Here is a 16,866-nt window from a genome sequence, read left to right on the forward strand (position 1 = left end):
TGGGAACCTACCCTGGTGACCAAAGTTCCCCTTACAAAAGAATGTCTAGAAGAGGTAATATCCCATTAACAGGATCAACAAAGCAGATTTAATGAGATATAGTGGGGATGGAGATTCAGAGGGAATGGGAATAAGTGGTCAGAACTTTCTAAGGTAATTAGGTTATTAGAGCCCAGGCCTGTGGTTCCCAAACTTGTCTGTAATTGGAATCATTTGTGGACCTTAAAAATATGCCTATTACTGCATCCAGAGATTATAATTTGATTTGGTCTTGGGTGGCCTGGGCTGTAGAATTTTTAAAGATTCTAATGTGAGAGAAGTTGGGCTGGCCATTAAGTCCCAGGGTCTGAGATCTTCTAAAAATCGAAGACAAACTGTCCATTTATGTCTTACTAAGAACCACTTAAGAATGGTATACTGAGGTCACTGAAACTCTCAGAATATTGAAGTTGAAAGGAAACCGAGACCATCTAGTGCAGAGACTGTATATGGGCAAAACTTAGGTTATATATGGCTCCCAAATGTGTTCCACCTGCATAATGTTCTAAAGAATTTGAAATTAGTTGCCAGCACTTAATTGAGAGTTTTCACACAAAAATCTAGATGTTTGGCTTCTTTAAAAAATCAGATCTGACGACCCTGGACATACATAGCAGCAACAGGGCAGAGCTCAGCAGTGGTTTAACCTGTTAGCTGGGGTACTTGCTCAACAGTCCGCCACTGTTTCAGCCAGACTGGCCTTAGTGGGCATTGGATTTGGTCCAACTTTCTTTTGCCTTCTACAAAACTAAAAACTAGCTTTTTGCAATTTCCCCCCACGGCTCCAGTTTTGCAGCACAAAGGGAGCTCGTTGCTTCTGCATGAGAAGGCTTCAACTTGTCAAGGACAGAACTTTGGTTCTCTCCAGATATTCTTTATCCTCCAGTCAAATACCCAGAGTTCCTTCAAGTGTTTCCAGTGGTATGGGTTCTGGACTCCTCACCAACCTGGCCCCGTCCTCTTGATACATACTTCGTGGTCAATGTCCTTAAATTTGGTACCCCTAGTGAAGTGCGGCCCTTGCATTGAGGTATTCTGACCTCAGTCAGAATATAGAAGATCTTATCAATATAAATGTCTACAGCTATGACATTTATATTGACAAAATCTAAACCAGCACTAATTTTTATTGGAGTCATCACATTGTTGGTTCGTGCTGAGTATGTGGCCAAATAAAATCCCCGTCTTTTCAATGTGAAATCATAATGAAGCTAGGTTTCTCCACCCCATACCTACACAACCTATTTAATTGCAATGAGGGTATTATATTTATAATTAATTTCAACTTTATCATGTCACTCTTGGAAGCTTTGAGCTGTGACTGTCATCTATTACATTAGCAATGTTAGGTTGCTCCACACTCAAATCTAAGGCCTTCATCCAGACACTGATTTAAAAAATAAGGTTGAACAGGACAGAGAGCCCTGTGAAATATTAATAGAGACCAAAATCACAGCAATTCATTAGTCAGCATTTGTTTAAATTGTGCATGTCCCCCATTAAGGCCACATTTTTTTTCGTCCATGAGGAAACCCTTTCAGGAACTGATTTACACAATCTAATCCATTCACCTGAGCTAGCAACACAACGGCACTATGCACGTTTGAGCTTGATGAAGCCGAGGGGGTTACTAGTGACTATCTCCTGTTCCCTAAGTACCTCCACACCATTCTGCTGCACATAGATATGAAGCTTGTCAAAGGGTATCTGGCTACTTCCAGGGGTGCAGATCTCTCCCTTTGAATTTTCACTGGGTAGAAGTGAAGATCGTAAAGCACTTCTATGTAGGCAGAATGCAGGACTCAGGAGGCTGAGGGAGATGACGCATGTAGAACCCAGGGCTTGCCAACATTCCAAACCTGAGACAGAAATCTACCAGGAAGCAGCAAATATTTCTTCTACACTAAACCCAATTTTCAACGTTAAAAGTAACAGATTTAAAAAGGAACCTTTAGTGTAACCATACCTAATGACATTCTCCATCCAGTGACTATTTCAAAAACGGGCAAAAACTTTTTTTTTCCTTTTTCCAGATGTTTCTTTCTAATGAATTGACCATTACATTTCCTAAGTTCTGAAATGGCCAACAGACCACAGAAGGACAATGCTTTAAGCTCCTGCTTGAAACCAGCAGCTTCAGCAAACTGCTGGCCTTGATTCAGGGCCAACAAAAACATTTTTAATACTTAACAAATTTGGAAACCACTTGATAAGCCAAGGTCATCCCTCTTAGCAAAACCCAGGTTCCCGTGCTCTCTCATGAGCTTTCAAGAGCACAGTTTCAGTCCTGTGCAGCTGCTCCTCTTAGAATTATTTTGGGACTCTTCGGAGTTCGTTCATGAGCCAAAGGGCAACACTGAGCAGAGCCAAGGAGCCTGACTGGTGAGTGGCGGCCAGAGGAGTCGGCACGTACATCAGCAGCGTGCTGATGCCCAAGCCCACCTGTTACGGAGGAAAGACAGCAGTGAGCAAAGGAGGAACCACAAATTCAGAGCTGCAATGAGCGGGCACCAACAACCAGACACACGAGCCTCTATATTCTTCCATCAGAACATTAAAAATATATTTTTAATTTCACAAGTATACTTACAACAAAGTAAATTCTAACAAAACAAAAAAAATTAAATTTCCCTTAATTATCCTTTACCCCATCCCAGTTCCCCTCACCAAAAGTAGTCACTATTACCAGCTACTGCACACTTGTACTTTTGTGTAAATGTTTTTAGAAAAACAGTTTTGTGCTTTAAAAAATACATTGTTCTGTCTCTTGCTTTTTTTCACTTAATACAGATCATGAGATCTTATTATTTTAAACTCTTGTAAGTATTCCACAGTATAAATTTACCATAGTTGTTTATTTAACTACTTAAATTGTTTCCAATTTTTCACAGCAATTCTTTTAATTTTTTAGAGATTTTATGTATTTATTTTAAAGAGATGGAAAAGGAGGGAGAGAGGGAGAGAAACATTAATGTGTGATTGCCTCTTGCACACCTCCTACTGAGGACCTGGCTGTAACACAGGCATGTGCCCTGCCTGGGAATCAAATCAGCGACTCTTCTGTTCACAGGCTGGCCACTCAATCCACTGAGCCACACCAGTCAGGGCATCACAGCAATTCTATAATGAATTTCTTTATAGACATAGCTCTTTGTACATTAGAATATCTCTAGGGCAGGCATTGATAAGTAAGTCAATTTGCTGGGCCAAGGACATACACATTTAACATTTTAAACGCCCTCTGAAAAATGCCAAACTCACGCTTTCACCAAAAATATAGGAAGCATCCATTTTCCTATGCCTGTGCCAATACCTGGTCATCTTTTTACTTCTTTATTATTTTCCAATCTGACAAGCACAAAATGACATGCATTGTTTTAATTCACTCCTCTGTGATCATAAGTGAGACTAAACAGCTTTTCATATTTATTGGCCATTTATCATTCCTCTTGTGAGAACTGTGATTGATAACTCTTATTTTATTTTCTGGTTATTAATTTTCTGGTCTATTTTAAGTATTGAAAATATTTTCTCCTAGCCTGTTACCTTTCCTTTTTAACCTTGTTTTGGGGACACCCTCAGGCCAAAAAGAAGTGGTTTGTACCTGTGTATACGCCAAAGCCAGCAGAGTCGCTGCTGCCATCTTGGTCCTTCGAGGCAGGGGAATTCTCCGGGACAGGAAGTAGAGCGCTGTGACGGCAGTAACTGAAGTGATTCCCTGCGAGGGGGAAAGAGTCTCATCAAGCGCCAGGAAGAAGCATTCCACCCTCTTGATTTCCACTCACTTCACACGTACCCGCTCCAGAACCGGTGAGTTACCACTAGGCATTTCCCTGTCCCAGGCAGAGACCACCTGCAGTTCCACCTCTGATGACTGCCCCTCGGCCCCTTTCCTGCTCCTCTTCTGCTTGCCACTTAAATGTCGGTGTTCCCTGGGGCGCCTCCCGAAGTTTCTGTGCCTATCACCACACTCCCACTGATCTCATCCACCTTCCACTGCAGGTGTCCCCCAGGCATGGCTCTAACATTTCAAATCATTCTTTGCACCCTTTCCCCTCTATTCTAATCCTCTATTGTTACAGCAGGGATAACCCCAGCCCTCAGGGGTTATATTATTTTCCTGGGCTGTGAGCAGAGGAGGTGATAGTGTTGCCAGCTAGTGCTAAAAAAATTCAAAGTCTCGTTTTCATTCTCGTCCCTCATGAACGAGGGTCTGGGACTGACAATAAGGTCTCCATGCCCCTTCTCTGATATCAAGGAGAATGTTTTTCTGTCATATTTGCACATCTATTTCACTTCTTTTCCTCTTCAGAGCTGTCCGTGACAATTTCAACCAGACTTTGCTAATTCTAAAGTGTGCGGCGGTGGGGACTGAGCCCACCGCCCGGTAACGGGTGCAGCCCCAGCATCACCTGCGGACGTCTGAGTCCTCCGGGCCCCTCTGTTTGGTGTCCTCTGTCCTCTCACATTCAATACACCCACCCCGACGACATCCTCCCACGTCTAGTTCAGCACGCACTCCAGCAGTCCCATTCTTGTTGGTCATGTCTGAAGCACGCCCGAGAAGGAACTTCGGGATCTCCCTGTATCTTTCCTCACCTTCCTTTCTACAGCCAATCCCCTATTCCTTACCACTCTCTCAGATTCATCATTCTTCTTAAACCCACTCCCACCTTGAACCCCCTCACTCTCACTTGCGTTACTGCGATGGCAATATTGCTTCTCACTGGTCTCCTTGCTGCTGATCTCTCCTTGCTCCAATTTATCATGCCCAGGCTACCAGGCCAGTCTTAACACGACCCATGGCAGGCCCTTAATAAACATTAACTTAAATCAAATAAAAAATAAGTTTGGTGCTCCTGGCCCCTTGGAGTTGTGGTTTAGCTCCAGCAGCCATGTGCTCGGCTACCACTGTCTTTGCACTGTCTTCTCTCCTCAGCCTTCTACCTGCTAAAATGTGTGCAGCATTGAGAGAGGTTGTCCTTTGCTACCTGGTAAAAGCAGATTCAAACTTTTGAGAAGCTGGCAGTATCCTGAAAGCTAGAATCTGAATGGAGGGTGTATGGGCAAGTGGGAAAAAAACATCACGACAGAGAGCTGGTACTCAATTTCTTCTAAAAAGAGAAAGAAACCTAGTGCCCATTCTACCCTCACTGTTGCCATCAGTGCTTCCAACACCCCAAAACCTGTGAGAGGCTCCCTGTTGCTTAGTAGCCAGTAACCACCAGCTGGGCTTACCAGAACCCGGTGATCAAACTGCACCATAGTGGGATTCTCAAAAACGTTCCTCAGGACGGGGGAGAAGGTGAAGAGGTCTTCTGGGATCCAGGATTCTCCCATCTTGGGGAAGGAGTTGTAAACAAGCCCGGCATCCAGTCCTGCTACAAAAGCCCCTGTAGGCCGAGGTAAATGGTATGCATTAAGATGAGAAAAAGAAGAGGCCACATACTGTCCTGCCACAGAAAAAGTTTATTGTCCAGAGTTACGTAAAAGGAAGTGCCAGAGAATAACAAACAGAAATGTTTACAGTCGGGGTTCTCAAACAGGGAATATACATCACAATCACCACAAGAACTTAAATGAAAAACAACTGTATCCTCACTTGCTCCCACCCCAAGATTCCGGCACGCCTCCCCTGGAGAAGTGAGCTGGGAGTTCCGAGAGAAGCACACTAGTCTGGGAAACCTCCCTTAGTGATTCCTCCACTGAGAACCACCGATTTGTTCTGGAAGTGTTCTTCCCCCAGACTCGGCGTAATTTATTCCCTCTTCCTCAGGCCAAAAAATGTTCATTGAACGCACAAAAAAATGAAAAACCTTATAAACTAAATCCTGGATAAACACTTAAACAGGGTATTTACAAATAATTATTATTATGATCAAATTGTTGTTCTGATTCCATTATTTATGGATGTTTCAGGGAATTCAGGGATGTTTAGGTCACATTCCTTATTTTGTAAATGCCATTTATCAAGTCAAAATCCATTTTCTTTCACCATAAAAGGGGAAGAGTGAGGGTTGCGTAGGTCACTGGTTTGATGGTTTTATTTAAAAGCAACTTTAATTGATTCTAGAGAGAGGGGAAGGGAGGAGGAGAGGGAGAGAAACTCGATGTGAGACAGAAACATCAATCAGTTGCCTCTAGCACAGGCCCCAGCTGGGGACGGAAGCTGCAACTGGGGCAATGTGCGCCGACTGGCAATCAAACCTGCAACCTTCGGTTTGTGGGATGGTGCCCAGCCTCACGAGCCAGGGCTGATGGTTATAGATTAAAGCAGTGCTGTCCAGCCCTGACCAGTGTTGACTAGGTGTCATTCTGCATAGTGAAGGTCACCAGTTCAATTCCTAGTCAGGGCACATGCCTGGGTTGCATGTTTAGTTCCAGGTTGGGGCATGTACGAGAGGTAACTGCTCAAGTAAATAATTAAAGCAGTTCTGCTTAAGAAGTTTCTGGGATGATAAAAATGTTCTGTATCTGCCACTCAATACAACAGGTGCTAGCCACATGTGGCTACTGAGCCCTTTAAATGTGGCTAGCATGACTGAGAAACTAAGTTTTAATTTTTATTTCATTTTAAATAATTTAAGTTTAAGTAAGTCACATGTGACTAGTGACTATTGTACTGGGTAGCAGAGTTTAGATTCAGAGAGGTAGAGGTATGATTTAAAGAATGAGAAATATCTGTGTGGGTCTCTGCCCCAAAGAACTCCCTACGTTGGATGGTTTTTGAAGGAAGGCCTTCTGTCTGACCCATCATGGTATATGTAATAATAACAATAATGAAAATAATAATAATAACAATAATGCCTACATAATAACAGCTAACACACAGTTTTTGCTACACACTAAGCACTACTGTAAGCACTTCATATATTCTACTCATACTATGATCATCATCCCTGTTTCACAGAAGAGGCCACTGAGGCCTAAAGAGGGTCTCTAGCAAGTCCAAGGTCATAGCATGTCCAAGGTCATAGAGCTCACAGGTGGTAAATCTGGGATTTGAGCCTAGACAGTTTGGATCCAGGCAGATGCTCAATATTTTTGTTCAACTGACTAGAAAGCAGGATTGGTGGAAGGGAGGAAGGAACGGTAAAGATGATGGGTATGAGAGAGGCAGGTGTGAAAGGGAAATACGAAGATACAGGAAGAAAGGGAAAAGCATTAGGCAAGAGGTCCTACCTGAGAGCGAGATAAAAATAGGCCATCTTGAGGAGTCCTACCTGAGAGAGCTGTAAGGAACACTAGGCCTGTTGTTCCATGAGCAAATCGTCTCAACCACAGGAGCTGACGGGTTTCAGGCAACTAAATAAGAAAATGGCTCAGGTTAACTGTACTTCAGAAACTATAAGAGGCAGCAAAGATCTCCAAGGCTAAATCTAAGGCACAATTTGAGGTCAGATCTTGTCTGACCCCAAAACTAGGTTAGGTACTCCCAGTGATATTCTGTTCTGACGAATGCATCACATCTTATTAAATGAATACATTTACTGTCTGTCTCCGCTGCTATCCTGTAAGCACTGTGAAGGCAGGAACTGCCATCTGTCCAGCAGTAGTACCAGCCCAGGGCTTGGCGTTTGCTGTGTTCAGGGGAAACCGCGTCACCATGGCTGAAATGGTGTGGCCTAAGATACAGGACTGGATTTTCAGTTCGTGTGAGATGTTTAGTGCTTAACAAATATAGTCAGGATCAAAACTGCATAAAATGCCTAACGTGGAGATTCTTATATTTAGTGTTTTTGGTAAAGTCAAAATTTGTTTTTATTTTCACTATAGCCCACTTCTGCTACTAACCAATGAATCAACAAATATTTATTAAGAACTTTATGAACAGATAACCATAAAGATACAAAAATGCTTTACAGTCTAGTACGTGCAGAATCGGGTGCCGTCACTGAGATTCTGCAGCGCACCACGTCAGAGCTGTCAAACAGAACTTCCTGTGCTGCCCAGCGTGTGGGTAATGAGGACTTAACGCAACGCTGGGGCAACTGAAAACTAAACAAAAAGTTAATTTTATTTACAGTTGAAGTAAATCACAAGTTTTTACATTAATTTTATTTAATATTAATTAATTAAAATTTAAATAGCCACACGTAGTCAGTGAGCCGCTGTGTTGGACAGCACAGTCCACTATGTGTGATGATCACCTCAAAGGCCTTTCTGTAGTTAGCGGAACATAAATACATTTTAAAAAGACAGAAACAATCAACTGATAAGTAAAAGCTCACTGCTAACCTTTAAGAGTACCACTCCAGTGGAGTGGCAATGTGTGTGTGCACATGTGTGGGGTGGGTGGGGAAGTCGATGACAAGAACTGAAGAGGAGCAATGATTTGTCAGGATGAACATCTACAGACACAGGCAATTCATCTCAGAATTTCGGCTCTGAAAGTCGGGAGAACTATTCAGATGCGGACTTGTCTACCACACCAACATTTCACCTCCGTCTGGCTTCCCTGTGGGGTGACCGTCAAGTCAACATCTCCTGTCCTTACTGGGACCCAGGCCACTGGCTCCAAGTACCTATTGGATAATTCTACTTAAAAGTCCTATTATCAGCCCCGGCTGGTGTGGCTCAGTGGATTGAGTGCTGACCTACAAACCAAAGGGTTGCCAGTTCAATTCCCAGTCAGGGCACATGCTTTGGTTGTGAGCTGGGTCCCCAGTTGGGGGCGTGTGAGAGGCAACTCATTGATAATGTTCCTCTCTTTCTCCCTCCCTTCCCCTCTCTAAAATAAATAAATAAAATCTTTAAAAAAAAGTCTTATCATATCAAAAACCACTCCATGAACAGGTTATTCAGGCCTACCATGACTTCCATATCTAAAGTATTATTAAGAAAAAAACTAGAAAAACCTTTAATCAGCCTACTGAGAAAATACTCTCAGGCAAGATCACTCAGGTCTACTGTATTGTTCGACCTGATGAATGGGAGGTCGCCCTCCGCAGGACAAACTAACCAGCACGCTCCTGCGCCGCCACAGGGCCTGAAATCACTCTCGTTCGGCCTTCCTCACCCCGCCACCCACCATTCCTCTGGGAGCCAGAAGTAGGGTGGTTGGGGTATCTCTTGTTGTTTGTACACTTTCCTACTTTTTCTAAAATTCATGTTTTCACCTTTCCCAACAGGAAACGCTGACAAATTACTTGGCTCCTATACTATTTCTCCTTTGAATGAATTGCTCCAGCTCCAAAGAGTAATTGCACATTTTACTCTGCAGTCCCAAAGTTCAATGTTCCTCTAAACTTTGGTTATATCTAGTTTCTGGCAAATTGGCAGATGTCACCAAGGGAATGTGTGCATTCTGACCTAACTTCCTATCAGAACCAGAATCACTGTGTCTCTGGCCTTGTCAGCCTCCGTGCAGGTGTGGTAAGAACACAGACTGGCTTTTACCTTGTGCCGAGGAAGCAGCAGGGAGAGCGAGGTCCACAGGCTGGCGCAATAAAGAACGAGGGCGGACCCCAGGTGGGCGGCCAGGCGGTACTGACTGACCCGAGGGATGTCATGAGAATCTGGTTTTTCTTCCAATCCACTTTTCACCATGTACCATCCCAACAGACCCTAGAACCCAAAAGATGAGAGGCAAATAAAACAAGGCTGAAACTGTCTGTTGACTTCAACAAGAGAGTTATCAATCATCAGACACACTTTCTGCCTGACTCCTCCTGCCCTTACCCCTCTGTATCCTCCGTGTCCCAGAACCCGGGCCTCTCCGCATTTCCACACACAGCGCCATGAACGTTTAACCACTGATTAGATTAACATTTATTGAAATGAGTCAAATAAAGTATACAAAAGTTTATCTGTGGGCAAAACTCTACCTATTCTTGATCTGACTTAACATTATGTAAACCAGTGAAATAAGAGAAAAGAGAGCTGTTTCTATAAAAACCAGACTGGATGTTTTGGAAAGCTTGAGAAAGCTTAGAGACAACCACTGTCAAGTTAGATGGAAACAGAAAATAAGGAAAGTTTTGTGGGGGAAAGTCATTAAAATCTGTAAGGCTCTGCAGTTAGATTGCTTTACAAGTATCTAAGTTCTCACTCCGCTTTGAGGAGAATGTGAAACAAAATGATAGTTTATGGGGGTGCAGGAGATCTGAGGTTGAGCTACAATCAGAGGACTAAAGAACAGGCCTTGACTCTTCATTTAAAAAAAAGATAGTAAAAGTACATGTTTAAAAGTTTAAGGTATGTATTATTATTCTATGAATCCCTGCTTTTACCAACTTTTTCAAGTAACCCAAACAAACCTCAGTTCCGATCATATCAGATGAGATATGGACCTTTCATCCCCCACCCTGCCAATCCAATACGATCCTGTCAAAAGGAGGGATTTTTCCCACCTGCTCCTCTTCTTTTCATTTTTTAATCCTCACCTGAGGACATGTGTTTCATTGCTTTCAGAGAGAGAGGAAAACATCAATGTAAGAGAGAAGCATGGATTTGCTGCCTCCCAGATCAAACCCCGCCACCTAGGTTTGTGGCCCAACTGGGAATCAAACCCACGACCTTTCTAGTAAGAGATGACTCTCCAAGCAACTGAGCCACACTGGCCATGGCTTAAAAAAATTTGTTTTAAATTCATTTATTGATTTTGGAGAGACAGAGGAAGGGAGAGGTAGGGAGGGGGAAGAGAGAGAAAGAGAGTCTTCAATTTGTTATTCCACTTATTTATGCATTCACTGGTTGCTTTTTGTTTGTGCCCTGACTGGGGACTGAACCCACAACCTTGGCATATGGGGCAACTCTCCAACCAGCTGAGCTACCTTGGCCAGGGCTCCACCTCTTTTAAATACATGCTCCTCAGGAAAACTTTTCTGGGCATTCCCCCCCTTCATGACTGGAAGTTCTAATCATCTTGACTTCATCTGCTAGATGAAGCTACACTGGAAGATGAAGGAGTAGACAGTGCCATCTACCAGCCCCGACTGCCTTCCTTCCATAGCCTATCTGCCATCGTTCATCTTCTGCCTCCCCGGTGGTCTGTCTTCAGTGGGATTTTACTTCCCACTCTAAAACAAACTTTCATTTTGTTTTGCCCCCTGCCCCCAATTTCTAACAGACTTTTATTAATGTCTAATTCCTTATTATCTGCTTCTATTGCCTCTGTTACATCTCTTCCATCTCTCTTCTTAATTCCTTCTATTTGGTTCGTCTCCCCACTTATAGGTTAAATTAACCACCTCACTTCCTCCTGATTGATTTTTGATATTTCTCTGATGCTCTGATTCTCTTCCCTTAGGGTTTGTACATTTGGACCCAAACACTCATGTGTCTTCTCTAATATTCCTTTTCTTGGCTCTCAGCCTTACCTAACTCCTTAATTGCGAGAGTCATTCCATGTTCTTTTCCTTAATAGGAGTTCAACTTACGTGATTTGAGCCACCATTTATACAGTACTTGACTATCTCCCATCTATATTTTAAGATACCTCACCCCAAAAACTGTTTCTCTCCTTTGGAATTTTCCCATTTGCTTCCGTAACCATTCTACCACAGCAATCCCAGTTTCACACTGAACAGTCAAGTTAGAAAAAGGGAGGACATGAGAATGCAGGAGAAGAGCCATGGTGGGGAAAGAACTCTAATTCTTGTGACACAAAAATATATTTACTGAGCGCTTACTGATTCTAGGCACTAACCTAAGTACTTTACATGCATGATCTCATGTAATACTCATGCAAGGTAAATAGCAGGCACTCTTATCATCTCTGTTTACAGGTAAGGAAAACAGAGTCTACTTAGGTTAGAACTTGCCCTCCTAAGTGGTAGAGCTGGGCCTTGAAGCCAGGCATGTGACACCAAAATCCACATTCTCCCCTACTCTGTTATAAAATCAGTTCCTTAAAAACAATACCAACTAGGAAACGTGGAAGCATCTCTGGTTTCCCATACTTGAATAAATCTCACCTGGAAGCACACTAACCCACAGAGGGCAAGAACACGTCCTTTCATGCCGCGGCTGAGCCAGCCCTTTCTCCAAAAGTAGGCAGCAGGCAGGATGTATGCGAGGCCTACCAGGCGACCCCACATTCGGTGTGAGTACTCCATGTACCAGATGAACTTGAATTCTGCCAATGTCATATCATGATTCAATCTGGGTGAAAAGGGAAGTCAAAAAATAAGAAAGCAGAAACGTCCACCTGGCTTTTATTTCTCAGTGGAATGCAGGGACATTCTGAGTCTTGAAGCTTGACAGGTCTGCCCTCTTCCTCATCAGTGACCTTAGGATCGCTTGGGATTGGACGTTTAAAGTAGGAAGCTCACTGAACATAATTGAGCCACGTATCAAGAAATGATGGAATCTAATCATTCTGACATGTTTAAATAAGCAAAAGACTGAGTGGACCTTGTGGGGTGTTGGCCTGATTTTCTCTAATACTTACATTTTAAATTCTGGAAATTGCTGGTATTTTTGGAATTCTGCTTCCCACTCCTCTTGGCTGGTCGGTGGCTTCATCTCCTTTATTAAATGCCAGTCTACCATCGAGAGGCCAGACTCTGTCAACCTGAGGGAAGGAAAGAAATTTGAGTGAGAGTGAGTGAGTGAGTGTGTGCGTGCGTGCACGCAGTGCTGGGTTACTCATAAATGGTTTACAGCAATGAGTGGATCTAAACATCACACCTCCAAAGGCAAACACGCCATTTCACTGTTTCCTCTCTGACCCGTTCCTCTTCTCCTACTGCTTAGAATTTTGACAGAAACAGCAAAATCAACCCTTAGACCAAAGAAGTTTACCCTAAATGCATAAACAACATTATACAAGGAAAAGATATTTGATATGGGTATAAAACATTTTAGGTTCTTGAATGAATTTAAAGACACTAAAACTCAAATTTGTCAGTTTCCCATAACAGCCTATGTACGCACAGTATTTTGAAATAAGGGCACAGGAAATGTGGAGAGAATCTGAGAATACGTACTTCATTAAAACTAAAAGTGTTTTCATGAAAATGAATTAGGATTCCTACAGTAAAAGGTTTATTTTTGGCTTGAGGCAAGAAATGTACAAGAGCCTGGAATATCTTACCATCCAGAAAGCAAGGATTAAAGGTTACTAGGGTCCTGTCCAGAACAACTCTGGAGCCAATTTGAGAAGGTTTTCACTGACTGAAGATGGGACAATTTGAGCAAAACACCAAGTATGATGGACTGAAACGCACCAAGTACGTTTAAACCCATGAGCTCAGAATGATACTTAAAAACTCAAGCACTTTACTGGTTACTTTTGGAGGATGCTTGGGAACCAATTTATTATTTTTAAAATTGGTAAATAAAGGGAAAGAATCAAGTATTTACCCTACCTTTCCTGTATACACTGTATCTTAGGATAGCCTAAGTATTGATGAGGAAGCCTTTCTCTTTAGAACTGAGCTAACAGAATGTTACAAATTTGCAACTCTAATGAAATAATGAATGTAGGCAATGATCATGAATGGTGGCTGACATCTGTACTAGACATCAGATACCTATAAACCTATAAACGTTATAGTTACCTACGAAGTATTTTGCCCCCTCCCCCCACCACCCCAACCAGAATCTGATTAAGCAATAACCAGTTTCCAGGAAATACAGGGGACAGTGGCACTTGTTGAGCACCACCACAGAATGCAATCAGGACAATCCAGACTGGGAAACTCCGCAGGACAAATGATTTGGGTTTCTTCAACAAAACCCCCTGCAAATATGGGGGTGGGAGGAGGTTTAAGAGACCTAAGAGGCATATGAACTGTGATATATGGAACTTATCTGGGTTTTCTTCTAAGTAACTATATAACAAATGTTGAGACAAATTTGAACTCTGGCTGTAGGGGAATATACACAAAGCATGTACAGCTAAGATAAGAGTTAAGATCTAAACCAGTGTTTGTGAAGAGCTCCTACTAAAAAAGCCTGGAACTGTTCTATGTCAGGCAAACCATCAGACATGTTCCCTCTCTGGGCCTCAGTTTCTGCGTTTGTAAAATCAAGGAGCCAGACTACATGATTCCTGGGGTCCCTTCCCCCCTTGGTCATCCTGTGCCTCTACTGATGACCCAAACACTATGAGCAAATTACTCACCTAGTTACTCCACCGAGAATAACTGCTCCAGCCACTGTTCCACTGCAGACCAGGAGCCATCGGCCCACCACCCGCTCAGCAGCCTTTGAGGGAAGGGACACTGTACCCTTTCCAGACTGTAAAGCTACTTCAGAGATGGTGCTGTACTGCCCTGGCCTCAAGGGGCGCCTGATCCCACAGCTGCAACCACACTAAGGATCAAGACAGATAAATTACAGCTAAAGAAAGAGGATAAGACGTCACTCTGCTGCTACTCACACTGTCCCTCTGGAGTCTGAGTGCCCTTCCCTATATGGCATGTTCCCTATATGGCAACATCTCCACTGCTCCAGCAAATCTTCTCTTCATTGGATCACTGCATCTACCTTCCAACTAGTTTTCCTGCCGCTAGTCTTGGCCTCATCCCAATCCATTTCCACACGACAAGAACTTTCTGGTCTCTGCCTACTTCTCCAGGCTTAACTCCACACCTACATATGGGTCATTTTCTTCTTCTGTAGGTCTTCCAACCAAGATTTCTCTCTGGTTGGGACACTACCTGTCCTCTGATGTAAAACACAGGCATACCTCATTTTATTGTGCTTCAATTATTATGCTTTGCAGATATTGCATTGTTTTGTTTTGTTTGTTTGTTTGTTTTTTAATTGAAGGTTTGTGGCAACCCTGCATTGAGCACATAGAAAACCTCCTGGAAAGGATTCACTTTTCTAGATGCTATCAACATTCCTGATTCCTGGGAAGAAGTGGAAGATATCAACATTAAACAGGAATTTGGAAGAAGTTGACTCCAACCCTCATGGATGACATTGAGGAACTCAAGCCTCTAGTGAAAGAAATAACTACAGACGTGGCAGCAAATGGAGCCTGAAAATATGACTAAGTTGCTGTAACCTCATGATAAAACTTTAACAGATGAGGAATTGCTTCTCATGGATGAGTGAAGAAAGTGGTTTCTTGAGGTGGAATCTACTGCTGAAGATACTGTGAAGATTGTAACAAAGCCTGGCTGGTGTAGCTCAGTGGATTGAGCACAGGCCTATGAACCCAAGAGTTACTGGTTCAATTCCCAGTCAGGGCACATGCCTGGGTTGTGGGCCAGGTCCTCAGTAGGAGGCACGCAAGAGGCAACCACACATTGATGTTTCTCTCCCTCTTTCTCCTTCCCTTCCCCTCTCTCTAAAAATGAATAAATAAGTGAAATCTTTTTTAAAAAGATTGTAACAAAGGATTTAGAATATTATGTAAACTTAGTTGGAAAAGTAGTGACAGGGTTTTGGTGGACTGATTCCAATTTTGAAAGAAGTTCCGCTGTGGGCAAAATGCTACCAAACAACATGCCACAGAGAATCATTCTCATGAAAGAAAGTCAATCAATGGAGTGAATTTCATTGTTATCTTATTTTAAATAATTGCTGTAGCCACCGCAGCCTCCAGTAACCACCACCCTGATCAGTCAGCAGCCTTCAATAAATACCAAGGCAAGACTCTCCAACAGCAAAAAGATTATGACTCACTAAAGGCTCAGATGATGGTCACCGTATTTTTAGCAATAAAGTATTTTTAAATTAAGGTATGTACATTGTTTTTTTAGACATAATGCTATTGCACACTTAATTCACGCAACTTGCTTTTTTGCAATATTCGCTTTATTGAAGCACTCTGGAACCCGACCTACGATATCTTTGAGGTATGCCTGTAGTACCTACTTGCAGACCTCGGCTTAGATGTCACCTCCTCTGGGAAGTATTCCCAGACTATTCTAGGTGTGCAACAGGTCACTTTCAGTACACTTTACCTCCCCTGTCGATCCTTAATATACTTCTGGTTCCTCTCCATCTCCCACTGAACTATGAGCTATGGGACAAGGGGTGTGTCTGGTCAGCCGAGTTCTTTCCCTCCTGCTTCCTTTGTTTCAAACACAGTTCCCGTACATAACAGCTTAATAAAGATTTAATAAGTGAATTATAAATAAATAAACTGTGGCTTCCTCCAGGGCAGTAACCTTTTGGTGCTTAACTTTCACTTCCCAGTTCCTAACACAATCATTCAATACAGTTATTCGTTGAGTGGATACACACCCTCTTCTCACTCTATCCCTAAAATTCAGAAGACCCATTTTGGTTTCCTGCTTCTAATTAAGTAATTTTAGACAACTTAAGCCTCATTTTCCTTCTTTGTAGAAGGGAATTATAACTAATCTGACTACCTGGGGACTTCTGGCAAAAAATAAATATTTGGGTAAAATTTACTGAGCATCACTTTGTGCTAAGTGCTTGATGTATATTACATTTAATCCTTCCAGCAATCTTATGAACTAAGTGTTGCTGTTATCCCCATTTTTACAGATGGGAAAATTGAGGCACAGAAAGGTTAGCTAACTTGGCTAACACCAAACAGCTAGTAACTGACAGGTCCAGTTCAGGAGTCAGAGGCTCTGGAAACAAGGAAATACGTTTTGAACTCTATCTATTAGCTTCCTCCAAGCTCTTTCCCCTACGCCCGCTTCCGCGACACAGAGTCCGCTGCGGTGCGGTACCTGCGTTCTAGGCGCTGCCCTCGGAACCAGGAGTCGGAGGCATGGGCTCCCCATCAAGGCCTTCAAGGGCGGAAACAGTAATCGCTGCATTCTGAGCACAGCGAACAGCCGCCAACTCCAAACCCCAGCAATCTCTGCAATCTCCTTTTCTTGCAGCGGAAAGAAGCACTTCCGAGTCACAGAGCAAGCCCCTCCTCCTCAAACGGCCGGGGTAAGCCGC

General features: G+C 42.9%; 1 protein-coding gene and 1 non-coding gene across 2 annotated transcripts; both read right to left on the reverse strand.

Moving 5' to 3' along the window:
• Window positions 1-1,975: 1,975 nt before the first annotated feature.
• Window positions 1,976-16,815, reverse strand: LOC123828716 (cytochrome c oxidase assembly protein COX15 homolog). The gene is made up of 9 exons (XM_045853831.1): window positions 16,647-16,815; window positions 14,111-14,301; window positions 12,434-12,556; window positions 11,958-12,144; window positions 9,439-9,606; window positions 7,263-7,344; window positions 5,278-5,432; window positions 3,644-3,757; window positions 1,976-2,481 (listed from the first exon to the last, which is right to left on the reverse strand). The coding sequence occupies exons 1-9, from the start codon at window positions 16,734-16,736 to the stop codon at window positions 2,350-2,352; spliced, it is 1,242 nt and encodes a 413-aa protein (XP_045709787.1). The 5' UTR covers window positions 16,737-16,815; the 3' UTR covers window positions 1,976-2,349.
• On the reverse strand, window positions 2,071-2,207 carry LOC123829184. Its single transcript, XR_006787570.1, has one exon. It is a non-coding gene; the product is annotated as a small nucleolar RNA SNORA2/SNORA34 family (small nucleolar RNA).
• Window positions 16,816-16,866: the final 51 nt, after the last annotated feature.

The sequence above is a fragment of the Phyllostomus hastatus genome, unplaced genomic scaffold (genome assembly GCF_019186645.2).
Source record: "Phyllostomus hastatus isolate PE091 unplaced genomic scaffold, TTU_PhHast_1.1 phas_scaffold_1066, whole genome shotgun sequence".
Lineage (NCBI taxonomy): Eukaryota > Metazoa > Chordata > Mammalia > Chiroptera > Phyllostomidae > Phyllostomus > Phyllostomus hastatus.